We start from the raw sequence: 20,563 nt of genomic DNA on the forward strand, positions 1-20,563 counted from the left end.
GCTTCGTTACAATTTTTGTTTTTAAATTAGAGAATAAGAAAAAAAACCGATTGTTTCTTTTTATTGTGTTCTTGTCTGCCTTATTAATACTCAATATATTCATGTAGTGAAAATACGATTTGAAACACTTACATCTAATATTATTAATATTCATATTGTTGATGCAAAAGAAAAATGGTGAAGGATTCAACTCTCTAACTTGGTTGTTTGTTGTTTGCTTCTGAGGAGAATGAAAATGATATTTTTTTTATATTTGTAAATGACATAGAATTGGAAAACTGAGAAAATTGTTTTTTTTATCCTTTCACATCGCGGTGAAACTGTGAATTAAACAACAACAACAAAAACTAAAAGGTCACAAGTGTCTCTAATTGAACGAGAAAAAAAAATAGAATTGGTATGCTATGACACAAACTGATTCTATCAATTGTCATGTTTTAATTGATGCTACTGTTTACCTCTTGATTTGTTTATGTTAAACTATTTTTTTTCTTCTAATTTTTTCTTTGTTTACTTTGTTTCCCAGTGTTACTTGAAATCACATTGATCATTTTTGTTAAGTTAAGAGTGAAATGTTTAAAATTAAAAAAAAACCAACTCACTTAGGTCATAAGGCTAGTCAAAAAAACGTGTTTCATTTGTTTAAATTGTAGTCGAGCAAAGAGGTACTTGGATCTAATAACTATTACAATAATTCCATTGCAGAGCACTCCCATAAATGTGTTCACTCAATCGCCCCCATTCGATTTATTCATTTTGTTGATGTCGGTCACTCATTTCCTATTTTGTTGCACTGATCTTGGAATCGATTACTCAAATTGATTTGTTTAAAAATTAATGTGAATAATTTAATGTAATTAAATAAATAAATAAATTCTCTACACATCACCAACAAAGGCATAAATAAATCAACGAATCAATTGAGCGATCACACCTTAAACAAAGCACTCCCCTTGATTTTTTTTATAAATATATTTGTTTTTTTTTAGTTGTTAAAAAACGAAGAAAAAAACACGAAATAATTATATTTTGTATTGGACCGCTTTGAGTGAAACGTGTATGAAAACCTAATCGAAAAGATCATTTTCACATCTATTTGGATGAAATGTCTGTGGGCAATTGTGATTAGATACGGTTAGAGAAGTGTAGAAACTATTTAAATATTTGGCATTTTTTTCATCTCTCTGAAATTTTTCCACCTTATTCCATTAAATAGAAAACAAAAATTATTACGTACAAAAGCTACTGAGCTTTTTCTATATGTGTCTGTCTCTGTGTGATTTTTCTTTTGTTAAAGAATTTGGCTAAATTCTGGATAGATTTTCTTATTTTTTTTTTGGATATAATTTGATTAAAATCCAGTAGTTGATTTGAAATCTCTTTGATTTTTTTTTTCTAATACACATTTTTAACTAGTTCAGGTATCAAAACTACAAATTGATGTCAAGTTGGATTATTCAGCATATTGGATCCTCGTCTGAATTTTGTTTGCTTCTTTAGTTTTATGATTAAGTAAAACAGGCGGTTTGTGGTATAAGACGATCGGGTGATTATCATTAGGTTGGATCCGATCACTGATCATACGATTATATCTTCGAAGCTACTTCATCCGGGATCTCAAAAACTGTGCATACACCAAAATCGATCATCATGAAAACAATCTCACAACACCATTTTATGATATCAAATGTTCATATACACCTAACATAAATTATTATTGTTTGCATTTCATTAAATTTTTTTTTCTTCTTTTGTAAGAATTAATTCAAGCAAATCATCTACATGCATAATCCTATTAGCTACTGTTTGAATTAATAATTAAATTACGTTATATATTTGTTGTTTGTCCACAAATACTCAGTATCATTTTTCATTTCTGGCGCATAAAAAAACGCAAATGTTTGAGTGTATGTGTGAACGGTTCCTTTTTGTGTTGTATAAAGGAATTTGTGTTGATTCGTTCTTGCATTTGTTGCACATAAGAATTTGATTTTCTGCTGGCGATTAATTGTGGTTCGGTTAATTGCCTACTTCTTCTTCTTCTTCTTATCTTTTTGGACATATATTCGTTTGAACCCAGGCATTTACTTTTTTTTTCGAGAACAAAAATTATTAGCTATTATTCATTTTTTTTTTCTTAAGAATCTCACTTAAAATGCGTTTAAATGTATCACAACAAAAAGGAAAACTCGAATTAATTAAGCGAAAAAACAAAACACTGGCGACAATTGAACAGAAGACTCGAATGTGTTGGTTGGGGAGGAACGAACAAAAAATTATTCCATCAATAAAAACGAACAAAAACAAAAAAAAAAAAAAATCTAATTACTTGAAATAACGGCGAATAGTTAAATAATTTCATTAGGCTTAAAACATCACAATTTTAATACGCGTTATTCAATTGTCCCGAAAATCAAAAAGGCAAAATTCTATTTTTCCATTAATAAAATTCTATTTCATCAGATCAGTGTATATCTGGTGGAAATCGAAGCTAATGTCGCCTAAAAAAAATCATGCAACACGGAATTACAGTCAGCGAATCAATGAACTAAATATGAGATAATTGAAATTCCTTTGATTTTGATTGCGCTGCATTTTTCAATATTGTATCCGAATTGTTGTACGTTTTTGTTGTGTTTTTTTTCCAACGAAATTGGTTCATCGTTACCGAATTTTGGTCGATTTCAAATTTGCCTATACATAAATAACTATTTTCACTTTTCACTATTCCATTCTCCTAAAAATCCGTAGAAATTTTTGTGTTTTTTTTTTATTTTAAAGTGCACAGCGAAAAAACAGATAAAATTTAATTTGTTAAGATCGCATTCCCAGTATGTGGACGAAGTAGGAAAACAAAATCGTGTCGAAGAAGAAATTATTGGTTTTTTTTTTTTCGTTAAAAAATTTTCATCGAGGAAGAGAATCGACAGGTGCCGAGAAAAATGTGTGTGATACAATTTCAATAAATTGAATGCCAAAAGACCTAATTGAGGTCGAATTAATTGAAAGCCAATGAATTTCTTCTTAATTTTTTCCCCTCAATAATTTGGTAAATGTGCTCATCATGGAATATTTTTCTGTGTGTGATTGAACTCTAAACGAAAATTTGCCTGTCATTTTAACTGTTTCTGCTGTTGATTTGGCTCTTAAAATTAACGAAATCCATTTTAACGCATAAATAATAATAAATTTTGGTAATAATGATGAATCTTGCGATTTTTCATCTAAATCTAAACACACACAAAAATTAGCTAATTAATGCATATATATATCTTATGTGTGTGTGTGTATGTGGCTTTGGCCTATATGTATGCCATTGTATTTGTGATTTTGTGACCAGCAACAATCGAAGAAGATAGGCATTGATTGTTCCTGATCATGATGACAATGCAATGAAAAACAATAGAAATTCAATTCAAAATTGTTATCGTTTTTTCACCTCATTTTACTTTCATCATCTTCTTCTTTTTCGTCTTTCAAATCAAAAGCAAGCGGACTCGTCAATTTTGCCCATGTATATCTTAGAAAAATCTTTTGTATTGCATGTATCGTATTTTCTACGCAATTTTAATCGAAAAAAATGAATATTGAGAAAGAATTATTCAATTTTTGGAATTGTCACAATTGTCATATGCCACCCATATATCTATATTCAGAAAGTGTCGTTATTTTTCGTATCTGTGTCTTTCCTATTTACATTTAATGTATAAGTATCGTGCAAAAGAGAAACCATAAGTCGTTGAACGAATTGCTATTGTTGGCATTGTTGAGTGGGCATTTGGTGGCCAAATTTAAATATGGTTTTATTTTATGTTGTTTTTTCTTTCTGTTTCATTTGATGTCATTTCTTAATATTTGTGTTTTTTTCTTCTTCATCAATTGCAAATAAATATATTGTTTTAACACTATTTTTTACACATTCTCTAAAACTAGATTGTTCATATCTCTCTCGCTGCTCATGTGTTGGTCTCTGTATTTTGTCGAGAGATTGACAGAGAGGGGTGATCGAGCGAGAAAGACACACAGAGAGAAAGAGAGAGAGATGGGTGAGAGAGAGAGAGAGAGAGAGAGAGAGAGTAAGAGATAGGATTGAATGACACACTCGATACAGGTGACGGATCATCAGGCTCTGTATATACACATGTTCCATCTTCAGTTTTTGCTTTTTTCTTCTTTTTAAAAAATATATTATATATAAGTTACATTGAATAATAATAGAATTTGTTGTTATTTTGTAAATAGTTGATTAATAAGAGTAAATCTTGGATCTTTGTTGGTTTTTTTTTCTTTCGTTTTCTCGTATGTGTTGAATATTCTCTGTTTTTTTTTTAGAGACAATTACAAATAAATGTCTTTGTCACGGTATTTCTACTTTTCGTTCATGATTTGCGTACAGTTTTTGTTTTGTTTTCTTTTGATTGTTGTTGTTAATTTCTATGGCTTATTATGTCTTTTTTCAGCCTCAATTCATGTCTGGGAGCATTAGGTAACCTTGTACAAACGAACAAAGTATTAACATCGAAGAGAGAAACAAAAAAAAATGGATAATGAAAAATATGTAGTGAAAAAAGGCAGAAAAAATAGAACGAATTGTACAGACAGAGAAAGAGAGAAGAATGGCTTTGGCATGTATGAAACTGACCATCTCATACACACAATACTTTGGCTCCCTAATGAAAACGAAATGTAAAAACTACAAAATACATGCGATCGTATGAAACAAAATGCGTTCGATGGTTTTTTCTTTGTCTTTCTATTCAACTTGTATTTTGTTTCCTTGATTAGAGTCATCAATTGGAGCTGAGATTGGGTCGTGATGAACGCGCAAATTGTACACTCAATATGAGAGAAAATGTGTTCGATGCAAATCATGTACAGAAGAAAAAAAACCGCAGAAAAAAATTCCCTTTCAAACTTAACTCTGCCCTTTCGTTTGAGTGACACCAACAATTATTTAAAGAAATTGGGTTTTTAAAAAAAAACGCGTACTAAAAACAAAATAAATGTTCAACAATAAAATTAAAAAAAAAATAGAACAAAATGAACTTGAATTAGCTCTTCATTTTGGTTTTGTGAATGAAATCAATGATGAAAATGAACTTAAATGAATGCCGTTTGTCTTTCCTCTCTCAGTTTTGGTTTTTGTTTGTATTTTTGAGTTTCGGCGCCATATCCGTATCGTTCTCTCGTTCTAATTCATAAATGTTCTCCGAGTCAATGTTTCTTAGGGGGTGGTTCTGTGTGTGTGTGTCATTTTAAATTTAATTTTTCTTTTCTTTTCTTCTAAATCTTGAGTTCGCTTGGCTTCTTTTCTTCATTTTTTGCTTTTTTTTTCTTTTGAGATATATTATTTTATGTATAAATCTTGAGGGATGTGTATGTGAATGTTTTGAGGTTTGTATGCATTGCAATTTTTCTAATTTAGAAATGTGAGTACGTGGGCATTTGTTTATGACTATTTGCGTTAAAATTAATTCCTGATTTGTTAATATTCTGACGGCACATTCCGTAGAGTTGTTGTCGTTGATTTTGATTCATCAGATTGGCCAGTGCTGCGTTGCTCAGTTGATTCAGTTGATTCAGTTGATTGGCGATGGTGTTGTTGGTGTTGTTTGTGCCATTGATCGCGTTAATGAAGTTTGAGTTGAAAGCCGATGAGTTGTTTATGTTGTTACCAATTTGATTGACCAATGCGTTGAGCACCATGTTGTTTCCGTAAAATGCGTTGTTGTTGCTGTTGTTGTTGTTGTTTGGCTTGAAGGAGCTGTGATTGTTGGCGGCGGCGGCAGCCGCAGCAGCTGCGATAGCATTGGCGTTGTTTGCAAATTGATTGCGATTTTGATATGCGTATGATTGGGCCGATGATTGGGTGGCATTGTTGTTCAACATGAAATTGTTCAAGTTGTTCATTGATTGGCCAGTTGGTGTGTGCATCGATGGCTGTGCCATCGGTTGAGCGGCCGGCAATTTCTGTGCCAATGCACTAACGATCGATGCAACTGTTTGTGTCAATAAATCGTTGACACTTGATTTGCATGCATTGGTTGCGGTTTGGTCAGCTTCATCTGGAATATCAACCATAACTGGGAAATTGAAAGCACATCTGCCACATGCATTCAATGCATAGTGTTCGGGACTCTCGTAGCCCGGAGCCAAACGATTGTATTGAGATCGATTTTGAATGTACATTTGATAGTTTTGCTCCGGCAAGTGTGCATATTTAACATTCCATGATTTGTTTGCCACATTCGCGGTGAAATCCAGAATGTCACGTCCTTCGTAGAAAATCTTGAGATTTTTGTATCGAATCTCATCCAAATCAATCTGTTGTGATGCTTTGTCATCGTCATCTTGAGCAACTGCATTTGAGACTAGTTCGTTGTCATGATCGTCACTTTCTGCCGCATTTTCGTCGCTATGTTCTTTGCACACGCTCACATCGTCTTTGTCTTCATCGTCCGATGTGTTTGACTGTTGCTCACTTTCATCGGTTGATTGTACGCTTTCGCTTGAACTTTGTTCGATTGGCTTGTCATCATCACCATCGCTGCCGCCATCGCTCGATTCACTCTCCGTTTGTACTGCTGAACTTGGCTCAGATGCCATTGTCGGACTGCTGCTTGTCGGTAGCTGCTCATTAGCCAATTTCTATATCAAATAGCAAAATTTTTTATTTAGTTAATTGAATCATCAAATTGAAAGCAAACAAAAAAAAATTGTCAACGAATTTCCATTTTTTTCTCGTCGTTATATTCAATTTTTTTTTCTTCTTCGCCTTCTTCGATTCAGTGGCTGTTATCGGAAAGGGAGCATGAGCGCGAGACTTGATTTAGAGGTTAAATATATACACTTTTGCATGCAAAATTCGTCAATACATTGGCTTGCATAAGGTTTTTTTTTCATCATTTGCTTTATCTTAAAACGTGTGACATATAAACTGGAAGAAAAAAAAACAAGCGACATTTCAAAAAATCGGTTGTCGTTGTTTTTTTTTCTTCTGTAGTTGCGCTCGAATACATTTTACAGACATGACCCATGAGCAGCGCGCAAAAAAAAGGCGGCTGGTAATAAAATTACCGCACAAAGAATAACATCGATTACAAAGTTAATGTGAATGCTGCTGTTTTTCGTGTATTACGATTAAAAATGAGTAATTAAACGTACACATTGCGAGTGTCAATGAACTGTTGCTCCTTTCCAATAACGCGCAACCATGTTTAATATCAATATTTGGTTTGTATTCGTAGATAGACGGAAAATTTAATGAAAATTTATCGAATTTCCTATTTACAATACAATTAGTGGCAATAGACAATTTAAGTGGACGTTGACTATCTAATCGATAAATAATTTATATCGTAATCGATGTGTATATATTACCTTTGCCTCTTCGGCGTCCAGCGAACTAACACCACTCGATTCACTGCCTGGTGATGCAAGAATTTTGAGATTTTCTCGACCCATTAGGATTGGAAAGACCATGTCGTTGTCGTCAAACAGCTCGTTGGCTGGTGGAACAGCAACGTTTAGATCCATATTTCGTACGATTCCCCTCCTCTCCCGTCGGTCGTCGTTCGTTCAGTATCCGTTCGCAAAATTTTTTTTAACTGCTGCAAATCGGAAGGAAAAAAATTTCGTTTTAATAAAAAGAAAAAAAATCTCGCTTTTTGTAATCTACTTAGTTGACAACGCAAAAAAAAACATTTAGATTTGAAAGAAAACCAATCACAAAAGCAGCTGATAAGGAGGAACAATATTCAGGAGAAAGAGAGAGAAAAAAAGCAACACAATTTGCTGTTATCATTTTGAAGTTGATCAGAAAGAGACGATAACGGTTCATTTTATTTATACGCAAGCAGTCAATGACAGATAGCTGAGGATATATGCTGAGCATAGAAACTCAGTAAGCTGAGATTGGGACATTTTGACTTAATGACGTGTACAAATTTATGATGGCATGCATACAATTTCATACATTTCATCATGCATTTATATGAACTACACGTCATAAATTCAAAATGTCCCAATCTCAGCTTACTGAGTTTCTATGCTCAGCATATATCCTCAGCTATCTGTCATTGACTGTACGCAAGAGAGGAAATAAAAATCGAGTCGAGAGCTCAACGATGCTAAAACTATTATTTATGAGCATATATCCAAATATATAATTTGTGTTTGCAATAAATCAAACGAAAAAAGAAATTGCAACACAATGAACAATCCCGAGTGGTTCGAATACGTTCGAAATAAAAATAGTTCACCGTATAACGCGCATATATATCAATATGTATGGATTACGTCAGCACATCGCGCATATGCTTCTCGCGCTTTGTATATATAAAACGTGTAAATAACAGTAAAAGATAACGTTCAGTGATTAATTTGTCAGCTGATTGGGCGCCATAGCTGGGTAAATTTCCAAAGGAATAACAAAGTGTATGAAATTCCGTCCGAGAAAATCGAATGTGATTACTTTCCGTAGAAAATCCAATCAAAAGTGCCGAAGTAAGGTACTCTATCAAATCAGAATATTAAAAACTGAATGTTTCACTCGAAATTTCAATCGTTTTTTGAAGAGCGAGCGCCAGAGGGAATGAAACAAAAACTGTATCACATCAAATACGTAAACAATGAAATGAGTCAATGTCAGATTTGCATATGTTTTCCATTTGTTATGATTACAACATTGTCGATCGATTGATACACACACAGAACATCTGCAATTCTGGGGCACGCAAACAAAAACATACAAACACAGTGAGCACATGAACCGAACTAAACCAAAATCAATGGTGGCAATAACAATAACAACAAAAGCCAATGAGCAAATAAGAATCAGAGGCGCGCGCGCGAGTGAGGTAAATGGATACAGAGACGGTTGGTGAAAACAATGCGGACTCGAATTGCAACAATGAACAAATGCCACTTACATACAAACACAGAAACGAATTCACCGTGAAATGTTGTAAATCAGCGAATCTGGTTGAAAAAAAGAGTCGATTGCTGTGTGTGTTGGGGGAGGGTAGAGTGAAGCAAAAAAAGAGCACCAAAATGAACAACAGCGGCTCATTAGCAATTAAATAGCATGGAGTACACCCAGTGAAAATGCCATAAACAATGTACAAAGTATTTTGTGGCGTTTTGTTTCGTTTCATCCACACCGTTGCTGCAAGAGCATTACCACTAGCGACACCTTGTGGCACCGATAGTAAAATCCTGGTTGTTACAATGTATTTTTTAACACATTACAATCGGTGCCACCAGGATCGCCTGTGGTATATTGCTGTTGCAGCAACGGTGTGGTTTCATCGATCGATATCGAGCTGAAAACGGCCCAACATGTGTTGAACGAGTAGAAATTCAGTAGGTTTTCATGCTATTAGAGTCTATGGCTATTTTTTGCGCTGCCCATACATTTTCACATTGTTTATTTTCTCTCACACGGAAAAGAAATCAACGGAACCAACGTCGGGGGAGGAATGATTGAATGGTCAAAACATTCTAATAAATAATTGAATCGATTCGTTATGTAAGCAATAATATCGAAACATATGTGTGAGGACGACAATTTGAAAACGCGAACAATAATAAACAATTGAAGAAAACACAGTGAATGCGTTGCGCAGCCGAATGCACGAACATCAATCAATACTCGTTTGTCGCGTATCGGGTGATAATCGGTGGCAAGCGCTCGACACTGCCGAAGGGAAAAGAATTGTGAATCGAAAATCTGCTTATTTATTTATATATGTGTCCGTCGTTGTTGTCGTCGTCGATACAGTGCCAGTATGTGTACACTGTTGTGCAATATATACGCAGGTTGACCGTGTATGCATTTCAACAGCTCGATGTGGTTGTTTTTTCTGCTTCTTTCTTTTTCTTCGAAAAAATAATAACAACGTGCAGCATGTCAATTTCCCAGTGATGTCAGTTGTTATGTCAAGGTCAGTTCGATGCATATGTTTAATTAAGTTGCAAACAGCGGAGTATTTTTGTTGATGTCGGTGACATCACAATTATCGGGCGCAAATGTGAACGCGCGCACACGGACAATCTTATGAAATGACCTTCTTGAATGCAAAAGGTCACCATCATAGAATGGAACAATGCCATTCTTAATCTCCATCAGCGCAGCACTCGAAGTAAATAAGCTGAATTTCGCTGAAACACAGATTTCCGAACAATTTGGAAGCCGTCTGATCCATTTTGTTACGGTTGAATTCATTCGAACAAATTCCAAATAGATTACAAATAAAAAGCACCATTTGCAGCCAAGTTTCTAAAGCGTGATTTGTGTGTGTGTGTGTATGCGAAAAAAAAGTTGGTTTTCTTCGGGTATTTTTTTGTTGTTCGAAGTTTCGTTTTTTTCCCTGAAAATGTGAGATTTCACTGCTTGGGCTCCGGATGTAGTTGCTCATTTGGGTCACAATGTTCACATTTACCGAATTTCCAGCCATCGAAAAATTAATCGAGAGGAAAAAAAGCCGAATGAGTGCGAAAAGAGATTCAAAAGGACTGACGTTTTACACTCGCAAGAGAAATCTTTCGCTCGTTCGCTCACTCACTCGCCCAACTTGTTGCAAGATCAATTAAAAATTGTATCGGATATAATTTAGTGCTCTCTCTCTATCCCTCTCTCTCTCTCTCTCTCTCTCTCTCTCTCTCTCTCTCTCTGTGTGTGTGTGTGTGTGTGTGTGTGTTGAAGTTACTCAAGCGAATGGAGATTCGAAGAATGTGTCGTCGGTTGCACACTGCTGCCGTCGCCGTCGTTGTCATCGTCGTCGCTACGCAATTTTTGATGCACAATTATAAAGCCATTGGGGCGAAATCGGTGGGGCTAATGTGCGGCAAGATGAGCTCTGAATTAGCCAAAATCAGTCTAAAAACCACTTTGAACACAGTAAATTCGATGGAAAGACAACGGGAAACATCGCCATCGAAATAAGAACATAAACACAACGTCGTGCGCTCTGCCATATAGACACACACAGCTGTTAAATCAAAACAACGCATCGCTCATCATGGTTCATGTAACCGTTTTTCCCCAAATTAGATAATAAGCGAGACGATCTAAATAAGTCATTGTTTTGTGTACCGTACGTGTATACCGTATATAAACGGCTTTGAATATTTCGGTCGGTTTGTTTTGTCTTGCCATTTTATGCCGTGTGAACATTCAATTTCGAGCCAACTAATGAGTCGAGAACAGTCAACGAAAATAAAAAATCAAATGATTGTTACTAGATTTGTGATCAAAGCCAAAAACAGACATATTCACTGTATTTCGTCCATTGTGCCAGCAATCGTACTGTTTTCATACGATTTCATCGTTTTCATTCCAGCATTTTGTTTTTCGCTTATTGTGTTTTGCATATTGTGTCTACAGAGGGCAAAAAAATGACAGACAAAAACCATCGACCAATCAGAAAGAAAATCGTTCAAGTATTTTTGTGAAAGAAGGATTATGAAATTGATCCGAGTTACAATCGAAAATGTATGGCTTAAAATAGAAACGAGGCTTGCCATTTGTATTGGAGTGCGAGAGAGCGACGAGTTGTGTGTATGCGTGTGCTTGTTGTTTATTATTTTCAGTTGTTTCGTTTTTTTCGTCGTCGTCGTCGTTGTTGTTCTTGGTTTCTGTTTCTAGTACACAAATGTTTCAGCTGTTTGGGGCCGTTTTCTTTTTCGATTCAGTTGTTGTCTTCCACGTACGTATTTTCTTTAAATGACGTTCATTTTGGAAAACGAGTGCATTAGCAAATTTCATGAATTGGCCGCTGCCATCAAACAATGTACCCCAATTGAATGGAACATTGACTTGAATCGATCAGATTCTCAACATTGTTCGTTGTTGCTGCTGTTGCTGCCGTTGTTTTTGTTGTTGTCTTCATTCGTAGACCCCAAAAAGAAACCGAAAAAAACTGCTCCGTTTCTTCTCTATAAGTCAACATTGATTGTTTTTGACTTCGATACAGCGTGCGATTTGGAAACGACTCAATAAACAGCTTGTTATTCGTGTCAATGAATTTCTGTTCTGGTTTTTTTTCCTCTTCAATTATTTTCTCTCGCTCGCGAGCGGTTGCTGAAATTCAGCGAGAATCAACGTAATTTATTGAAGGATTGGTAGAATAATGTGTGAATACGAAATCAACAACAGCGACTACAAATTCTCTATCGCGCGCTGCTCATTTGAATCGAGAATCGGAAGAATGTGATGGCGACACAACGATTATGACACCACCAGAGAGATGAAAATGGAAAACAAAAACAAGCGAAGAATGTTTCATCAAAAACGAATTCAAATGATATATTTTTATCGGTTGGTGTATGTGCGTACGTGCGCGCGAGTCTATGGGCTTGTGTGTCATCTGAATCAGTGCAAATTTCCACGATTCAATGGAAAAATGTATAGACAATTTGTATCGAGACTTGCGATTCGATGTGGCTGTAAATGATTCTCAGGCTTTCGAACCTTCATACAGCTTGTCGATATATTTTGATTTGACTCGCATTTACTCGCACATAGTCCCCTCGGCACGAGGTTCATTAAAAAGTTTTGACATTGGCGAGATGTGATGTGTGCACGATGGAAGCAACGGATTAGCACTCGCAAAAATATAAACACTTGAATGACATCGATGAACATCGAAAACGGGGAGGCCTGAGATCATCGGGTACAGTCAACAAAAAACTCAACGAAAATATATACCGAAAGCGAAACCGTTTTAATGGGGACGACGATTTGCAATAGATTCAAGCCAAGATTGTCAACGCAACTCGTTAATAGCGAATTCGTTTTTAATTCAATCAAATTGAAATGCAAAAGTCATTGCACAGCAGCAGAAATGCTTCTTGCCACAAAATCCGTACTGGATCCAATGTATATGTCATGTAAAGCAGTATATCTATCAGACTGAAGATCGCCTTTGTAGAAGACAAAAAACATGAAAAATTAATTCGACACGCACGATGATTCGATCATGTTTTGCTCTGGTTTCTCAAATAAATGTCTTGAAAACGAGCAAATTGCTATGATTTCATAACAATATTTTTTTTTCTTTTCGTTGTTTGAATCGATCCAATCGAAATGCCGTTATTCTTTATATTTTGCATCGAAAAATTTTGGCCTTAGCTTCACAACGTGCACACAGCGTTCGAGATATTGACAGATGTGTGTAATTAAAACGAAAAAGGTCTTGGATTACAATACGTGCGCATTGCAAAGGCGCTATTTTCTTGTTTCGTATTGACACAATGGGGATGCCAGAAAGCGAGAATAATGAAAATTGCATATGTTTGCATTGAAAAGGTGACTTCTTTTAGCACTATGACCACACATCTGCCCAGTCATTCAGGCGATCGGCGTGTGTGTGTGTGTGTGTATGTCGATTCGATCAACTTTTCGTACCAAAACCAAACCGTTCAATTACAAAATGTATTACAGACACAGGGCTAGAGAGCGTCGTCAGTTGAAAAGAAAAAAAGAGTAACGAGTGAGAAACATTTGTTCGTTCGATGTTTGGCAATTGCTCTACAAATCGACATGCATGAGCTAAGAAGCCACACATTGGCTTCGAATGAAATGAGCAAAAGAAAATGCAAAGAAATCAACAACATCAAGAAATGACATGGTAATTTTATTTGTTGTGCGTGAGCCAGTGAAACGCACGTAATGGGCTCAACGGTGCATGCGAAACAGAGATGGTAAATCACACGCGTTCACCGGTTCGTTTGGTTCTGTGTGATTGTGCGAGTGAGAGAGAGCGAAATAGAGAGAGAGAAAATGAGAGCGAGTGAGACAGAGAAAAAGCGAGATAGAGACCGACAACCAGTAGCAATAAACTCACAGTAGAAACAGAACACTTCACATTTTGTGCATGTAAAATTGTGACAAAAAAGCCGAATGTGGTGAAACAATGGCGACAAACTTGAAATAATGTGAAACAAAACGGTGTTAGGTATAGGCATTAATCAGCATGTCACGTCGTCCAAGTGAGACACAAGCGCCCATATCAGCATATATCCATGATATCAATGCCCAATTCGTCTAAATTTAGAGTGTCATTTTTCGTCAAGTGTTGTTTTTTATGGGACACAAAAATAGCCAACCACCGAATTAAAATCGGCTGACTGTTTTTTTTTTCTTTCCTTTTCATCTTCATTATTGTTATTGTTATTACTGTCGCTTCGGCTTAATCGTGTTTCGTCGAAGGAAAATTGTGAACGAATAAACAACAGGCAAGCAACAGCCGTGCGTTGTTCGAAAGAAACGAGAGGCACACACAAAAGCAAATTTTAATACAAAAGAGAATAAAAAGGCACCACGCTGAATGAACAACAGAGTAGCAACACACGAAAGAAATAAAAAAAAAGTCGTCAACAGCAACAACAACAGCGAAGAAAAATATTGAACGCCATTATTGAACTGGCTGATTCGCACACAAACATTCTCTCGCATGAAATTCGAATACAAACGAGCGGCCTGCTCTTACAGCTTGCACTCACACTCATACCCATCCAATCGACAACCTTTTTCGGGTTTCGTTGCTTGATGTGCGTTTTTTTCCGTTCGTACACGTTTTCACACTCGTCTCTTTTCCTCACCGCAAACGCCAAAAACATTCGCAATCATTTTATTTATTTTTTTTTCTTTCGTTCATCGTCATAATATACTTTTTTCAGCTAGATATATATTTTCTTTTCATAATATGCGTAAATAAAATACATTTTTATATTTTCGTTCCGCCGCGCTTATTGTGTTACTGATTTTTTCTTCTTCATTCTTTCTTCGTGCATTTCCATTTTCATGTGAAAAGTAATTCGAAAATCAAACTGTAACTTTATAAATTAAATGGTAAATCGATTCGAAATAGAGAAGCTAAAGTAACGAAGTGCCGATATCGAAATATCATAACAGTAATAATAACAATAACAATGGCAACAGCAACTACACACAAACAGGCTGTCGATGTTTGAACGAACGACCGAACGAACGAACGAAGAAGGGAAAAAAAATTGAGAGTATCGGCGCGCAACAGTTTGTATGCGAAAAGAAAGAAGTCGATAGATATATATGTAAAGGCAATATAAATTCGGCCGTTTGTGGCGTTGTGTGTGTGTGTGTGTGTGTATGTTGTTCACGAAATCGATGTATGAAATAAAGCCGAGCAGCATCGAGAATTATCGACGCATATATTGAACGACAATCGAATATGAAAACGACGAAAAGTGAGCATATTATTATTGCGATGCAACCGCAACCAAAACCAAACAGACACAACTCAAGACAAGATAGCACAATTCTCGATTTCTGTCGATTTAGATCTGGCTAAAGTGCGGTAACGGTATTACCGAGATTAGAAATGAACGTTTTTTTTTTTCTTTCAAAGCGCCGAAGAAAAAAAAACCTCGAGCGAATCAGCACAACCACAAACCGTTTGATAGGCGAATCAAGTGAATTTATTTCATGGTAGTTAAGCATACGAAGAATTAGATACCGATATGATGATGACGATAATAATAATAATATAAAAAAAGTAGCATGCATTCAATTAGATTTTTTCCATACATACCTTTTGATTTCTAAGCGTTATTCGTCCGGTGTATGTGTGTGTGTGTGTGTCTGCTTGTGAGTGTGGCAAAACTCGAAAATCAGCAATCAACTTCTTTCCAAATGAAATGGTTAACGATGAAGAAGAAGAAGTGGAAGAAAAAGTCTAGAAAAAAGTATGTGGTGTTTGTGTGTCTGTGTGTTTGTTGTTGTTTTTTCACGCTCTCTGTTCGTTTTGCTTGGTTTTTGTAGGTCGTCGTTGTAAGTCGTTTTCAGCCGCGTTCACCTCTGATGTCGTACACCGTTCACACAAGATTTGTCTATGTTTTGGTGTTCGCTTGTTGCTGTGTACGCTGTTTGTATGACGGTGTGTGTATGTGTTTGTGTGTGTGTATGCGTGTGCAGTTCGGGAATAAAAAATATTTTATATTGCTTTATCGTCGTCGTTTCGATTAAAAACTACTCTTAATTTGCCCAAAACCATAAAAAAATCTTTTCATTGATTTTAATTTACACATACACGCCAAATACTCGATTCAATGTCTCTGATAACACATGAGTCGTTGTGATTCCTTCAGAAGAGAGAAAAAAAGAGCAGAAAAAGAAAAAAAGAAGATTTTAAAGAAATGCGTTTTATAAAAAAAATGCTTGATCGATCAAGAAAAACAACCGTATTTTGTTTCTTTTTACATTCCATCACTTTTTTTATGCTTACATATGCTATTTAGCTGTCTGATTCTCGATGTGAATATTCAAATGTTGCAACAACAATTCCGGTCCGAATAAAAAGCGAAACAAAAATTATTCAATTTATGCAGCTTTCTTTCCTTTCTATATCTTTTAGTCCGAATTCTCTTTTCGTTTAAAAAAAAAATGCACTAGATTTTAACTTCTCTCCTTTTTTTCGTATTTCGATACTGTACTATTTTCTATTTTTCATTTATCACAGTTAGTTTACGTTTGATTTATTTGCATTTAATTTTCTTTTTTTTTGTTAAAAAGAAAAGACGAGATTTTGTGTTGCTATTTCGAATTGGGTTGCCATTTAAAATGTCACCGAATCCAGATCAGAAAGTCTTTGTGAAAGGACACCAAAAATGCATAGAGCTCATTTACAGTTTAAGTGCAAAAACGCGCGACTCACACAAATCAAGGAAAAGTTTCACGGTATTTCGTCGCTCTTTTTTTTAGTCTTGAAAAAATATTCAAAATGTACAGAAATGAAAAATAAAATCGTTCTTTTATGTTATTTCCTTCCGTCTACCACAAAAACTATTGGTATTCGTATATTCTTCTTTCGGTTTACACACAAAAAGAAACAAATTGTCGAATTTTCGAATTTCTTTTTTGGTTGCAATTCTTTATTCGTTCACCGAATAATAATTTTCTGACTTTTCTATGCCACCATTTCAAACATACTGTCGATCTGCTTGTTGTTGTTTGATTATCGCAACTATATTCTTTTGTGGATTGCTTCGTGTATTGGCCACTAGCCGACTGAATTGACGCCACTTGCATCTACGCGGCTGACAATACTGAACTTATTGCTGAGTTCGAATGAATAAGAATGATTGTTGATGGGCGCCATCTTTTGAGAATATTTCGTGTAATTTTCGATTGATTTCAGTATATTTGCTGTAACATTCAACCATTGTTTACTATTTTAGTTTGTTCAATGAATGAACCATTGTATTTATTTGCATTTAATGCTATTGATGTCACGTTTTTTGCGTGTGTGAATGAAAGTACATTTTTTTGCGTCATATAGACAGAATATATAAATAACAGTATGTTAATATTTAGAGGTAGTTTGTGAATACGAAAAAAAAGAAAACATTGTTTACGATGAAGATATCTCATTCATTGGCGCATTTGATGCGTTTTTTCTGTTTGAATTCCTTTTGGCATTATACTCCTGCCATCTGATTATGAAACAAAGAAAAGAATAAACAAAATGATTAAAAGTCGAACAAAATTATAAGAAATCGAACAATTTCACTTTGTTATCAAACAGTTCAGATTGTTCAATGGTTTCATACCTTTCTTTGATTGAACTCCGCACACGACAATTCAGCACAAACAGAATGAAAACAATAATACCCTGAACAGCGATGCAAATTAACAAAATTTCAAAGCTATCAGCGATGAGTAAATATGCAAATATTTCTATCATCAAAATAATGCCCGTGACCAAAGAAAGCCCGGCCAATAATTCTCTATTAATATTTTCGTCTGCCAGTTTCAGATCTTGTTCATGTCTCACTTTATACTGACGATTTGAAATATAAATCGATACAAACAGTATGAGGTTGAAGATCAATGTGATTGCACATGGAAAATGGAAGTATAAAAACATATCTGAAATAAGATTCGTTGAGAATTTATAATTAAAAAAAATATTGATTAAAAATTGATTGAAGTTTTAAATCAAATTTCAAAAGAAATCTGACCAAAAATTTTCCGACCGTGGCTACTTACTGTTCAAAAAACAGCTCTTCTCTCCACTCCCTGGTCGGAAAATCAATGGTAATTTGGACCCGAAACCATCAAGTATGTAAACAATTAAGGTCCAAATATATGGAGCACCAAAACCGTACACGGCGTATAATTGTAGTTTAGCCGTGTTTGTCCAATGCTTAAAACGCTCTGTGGGACTGTGGTAAAATGTATGAATATTTTCTCGATATTTTGTCAATGCCATTGATTTAATTCAATATAACTTACTATACACTCAGCCACATGTTGAAATTCAACACATTTAACCAGAGAAATGACGACAACAAGGAGATTAGAAGGATGAATCCGATGAGACGACACATATTCGGTGTGACATAATCCCCATAACGGCGGTCATTTATAGCTAGGTGAGCAGTCAGGATGCAACCGATTGCCAAGACAATCAAATAGAAAATTATACATTTTCCTTGCAAAGTATGCAGCTTTGGTATGCATGCATAAATCAGTAGCGTGACGATGACAAGAACAGCTGATGTTATCGGTAGTATATCTAAATTTACACCAAAGGAGAAAATAACATTGAAAACAATGTTGAAAAAAGAACAATTTCTAGAAAACTTCGATTGATGTATTACCGTAAGCCAACGGATCTATTGTGTATTGAGGAGGCGATGCTGCTGGTTGGCAAATCAATACTCTGGGTCCGAGACCCATATTCGACCCCAAATCCATTATATCAATATAATCAATATAGAAGCAGTAATTTTGATGCGTTAAATAACGATTCTCATGGAAAATTTCCCCTTTCTGAAAGAAAGAATGAGAAAAAATGTTATCAAATTTCAAATCTCTGGTCGAACTCTGTGTAACTTGTACAATTTCTTTTTCCTGTGGAACGTGAACAACAAATTTTTACGTGGAATTTGGAAAAACTTGAGAAAAACTTTGGAAAAACTTGAGAAAAACTTTCATTGCTTTCCAAAAACTTCATGGAATTTCGTAGAAATGGATGTTTTATGAAATGTTTTCACTCACTTCTTAGTTGACGAAATAAAATGAAAATCCGAAGCAAATTTTATCTTGTATGCATGCAACGCAATAAAAAGACACAGCTTTTTTAGCAACCCCTAACAAACATCTGTCAAACTAAGTAGCTGTCAAAAGTAATGCTGAATATGTTGATTTCATTCAGCGTTAGCTGAACATGGGGTCGGTATGAGCTATCAAATATGAATTCTCAATCCACATATAGATATTCATATTTCAACAGCTTTCATTTTCACAAATGGGTTCCAGCAATTATTTTTGTTTTCAAACTCCATAAAAATGCCTTTCATTGCATGGGCAATGCTTTCATATTGTGAAAAAAAAACTGTTTAAGTTACACCGAATTCGAGAACAAATCAAATGAAAATGTTCAAATATAAATAAAAATCATTACGCGTGACACATGGTAGTTGTCTACCGGATACATGGATTCGACAGAACAAGGATATCCATCGACATATGCAAAATATGGCTGATGTCTTAAATTCAATGTTTCATTACGAAAATCGTTCCATATTTCGAGTTTTATTCTTTCTCGATATATCATTGACATGCAACTAGTTCCATTTGCTCTCGTTATTGGTGTTTCGAATGGGCAGCAAAACCGAAGACATGGTTTGATATGGCAGGGACATCCACGAATATGCGTGAAATCATCGAATTTCTTGACGCCTTTTTTCACGATATAATCCACCGTCGCGTATTGATCTATTGTATACATGACGCCGCCGTACAAGATACTTCCGTCTGGCTGTCGAATTCCATTGGTTATATCTACAGAGTCAAGTATATTGCATGGCAACTCCTGAGATGCAGTGCTTAAACTCGCCGATAGACATCCGATTAAAACGACTAAAAATATGCGCATCATCTTCAACCAAATGCCTTTTCACCAGCTATTTATCTCTATATGAATAAAAATGTATAATATTCAGTTGGGTAAATTTTTTTATTTTTAGCCTGTCGTGTGTTTGTGCACATAGCAGAAATGTTGTTTATACGATTATAAGTAACTTGAAGCCAGCTACAGCTGTAGCTGTATGTAATTGTAGGATTTCACACAGATATATCATTAGCACAGTTGGGATTTCCCTTTGATAAAACCTAAACTTTGTTCGATTTTTTGAATGAATTCTATGATACCATTAAGATATTTCCACAACGCAAGGCAATCAAATCACCAGCACAAATTGATTATCCTATTTATATGTTACGATAGCGTACATTTTATTTAAGAGAAAATCTTCGAATTCTTATTTTTAACATAATCATTTAGTCTCACAAAATCAGTATCTTTTTGAGATAATATTTTACCGCTTTCTCGCCGATTGAGCTTAATTCAAACGATTGAATGGTCAACAAATTTTGTTTAATAGGCTTTTCCGCTCTTTGTGTGTTCATTCAAATCCAAACGGCAACTGACCTACGAACCGCTTCTGCTTGCTTGATACAAAAGCTAGCATCTTCATGTTTACTAGTAATAGATGAAAGCACAAGGTGACTGATCGT

At 35.2% G+C, this 20,563-nt stretch overlaps 1 protein-coding gene across 5 annotated transcripts; it reads right to left on the minus strand.

The window, feature by feature from the left end:
• Positions 1-593: 593 nt before the first annotated feature.
• On the minus strand, positions 594-20,494 carry LOC129565310 (probable serine/threonine-protein kinase ifkA). Of its 5 annotated transcripts, none has more exons than XR_008687598.1 (8): positions 20,279-20,415; positions 19,449-19,960; positions 18,643-18,814; positions 18,275-18,557; positions 18,029-18,204; positions 17,590-17,908; positions 16,266-17,472; positions 15,570-16,122 (listed from the first exon to the last, which is right to left on the minus strand). XR_008687598.1 is itself a non-coding variant. In XM_055440052.1 (4 exons), the coding sequence occupies exons 3-4, from the start codon at positions 7,534-7,536 to the stop codon at positions 5,422-5,424; spliced, it is 1,383 nt and encodes a 460-aa protein (XP_055296027.1). In that variant the 5' UTR covers positions 7,537-7,610; positions 15,573-16,122; positions 16,266-17,080; the 3' UTR covers positions 594-5,421. The 5 variants fall into 5 exon arrangements, 2 of the variants coding, with proteins under 2 accessions (XP_055296027.1, XP_055296028.1); XR_008687597.1 differs by having other exon boundaries at positions 15,962-16,122; positions 20,369-20,494; XR_008687599.1 differs by lacking the exon at positions 19,449-19,960 and having other exon boundaries at positions 15,962-16,122; positions 20,369-20,477.
• Positions 20,495-20,563: the final 69 nt, after the last annotated feature.

This window comes from Sitodiplosis mosellana, unplaced genomic scaffold (assembly GCF_009176505.1).
Source record: "Sitodiplosis mosellana isolate CC-2019 unplaced genomic scaffold, AAFC_SMos_1.0 Smas_scaffold_2, whole genome shotgun sequence".
Classification (NCBI taxonomy): domain Eukaryota; kingdom Metazoa; phylum Arthropoda; class Insecta; order Diptera; family Cecidomyiidae; genus Sitodiplosis; species Sitodiplosis mosellana.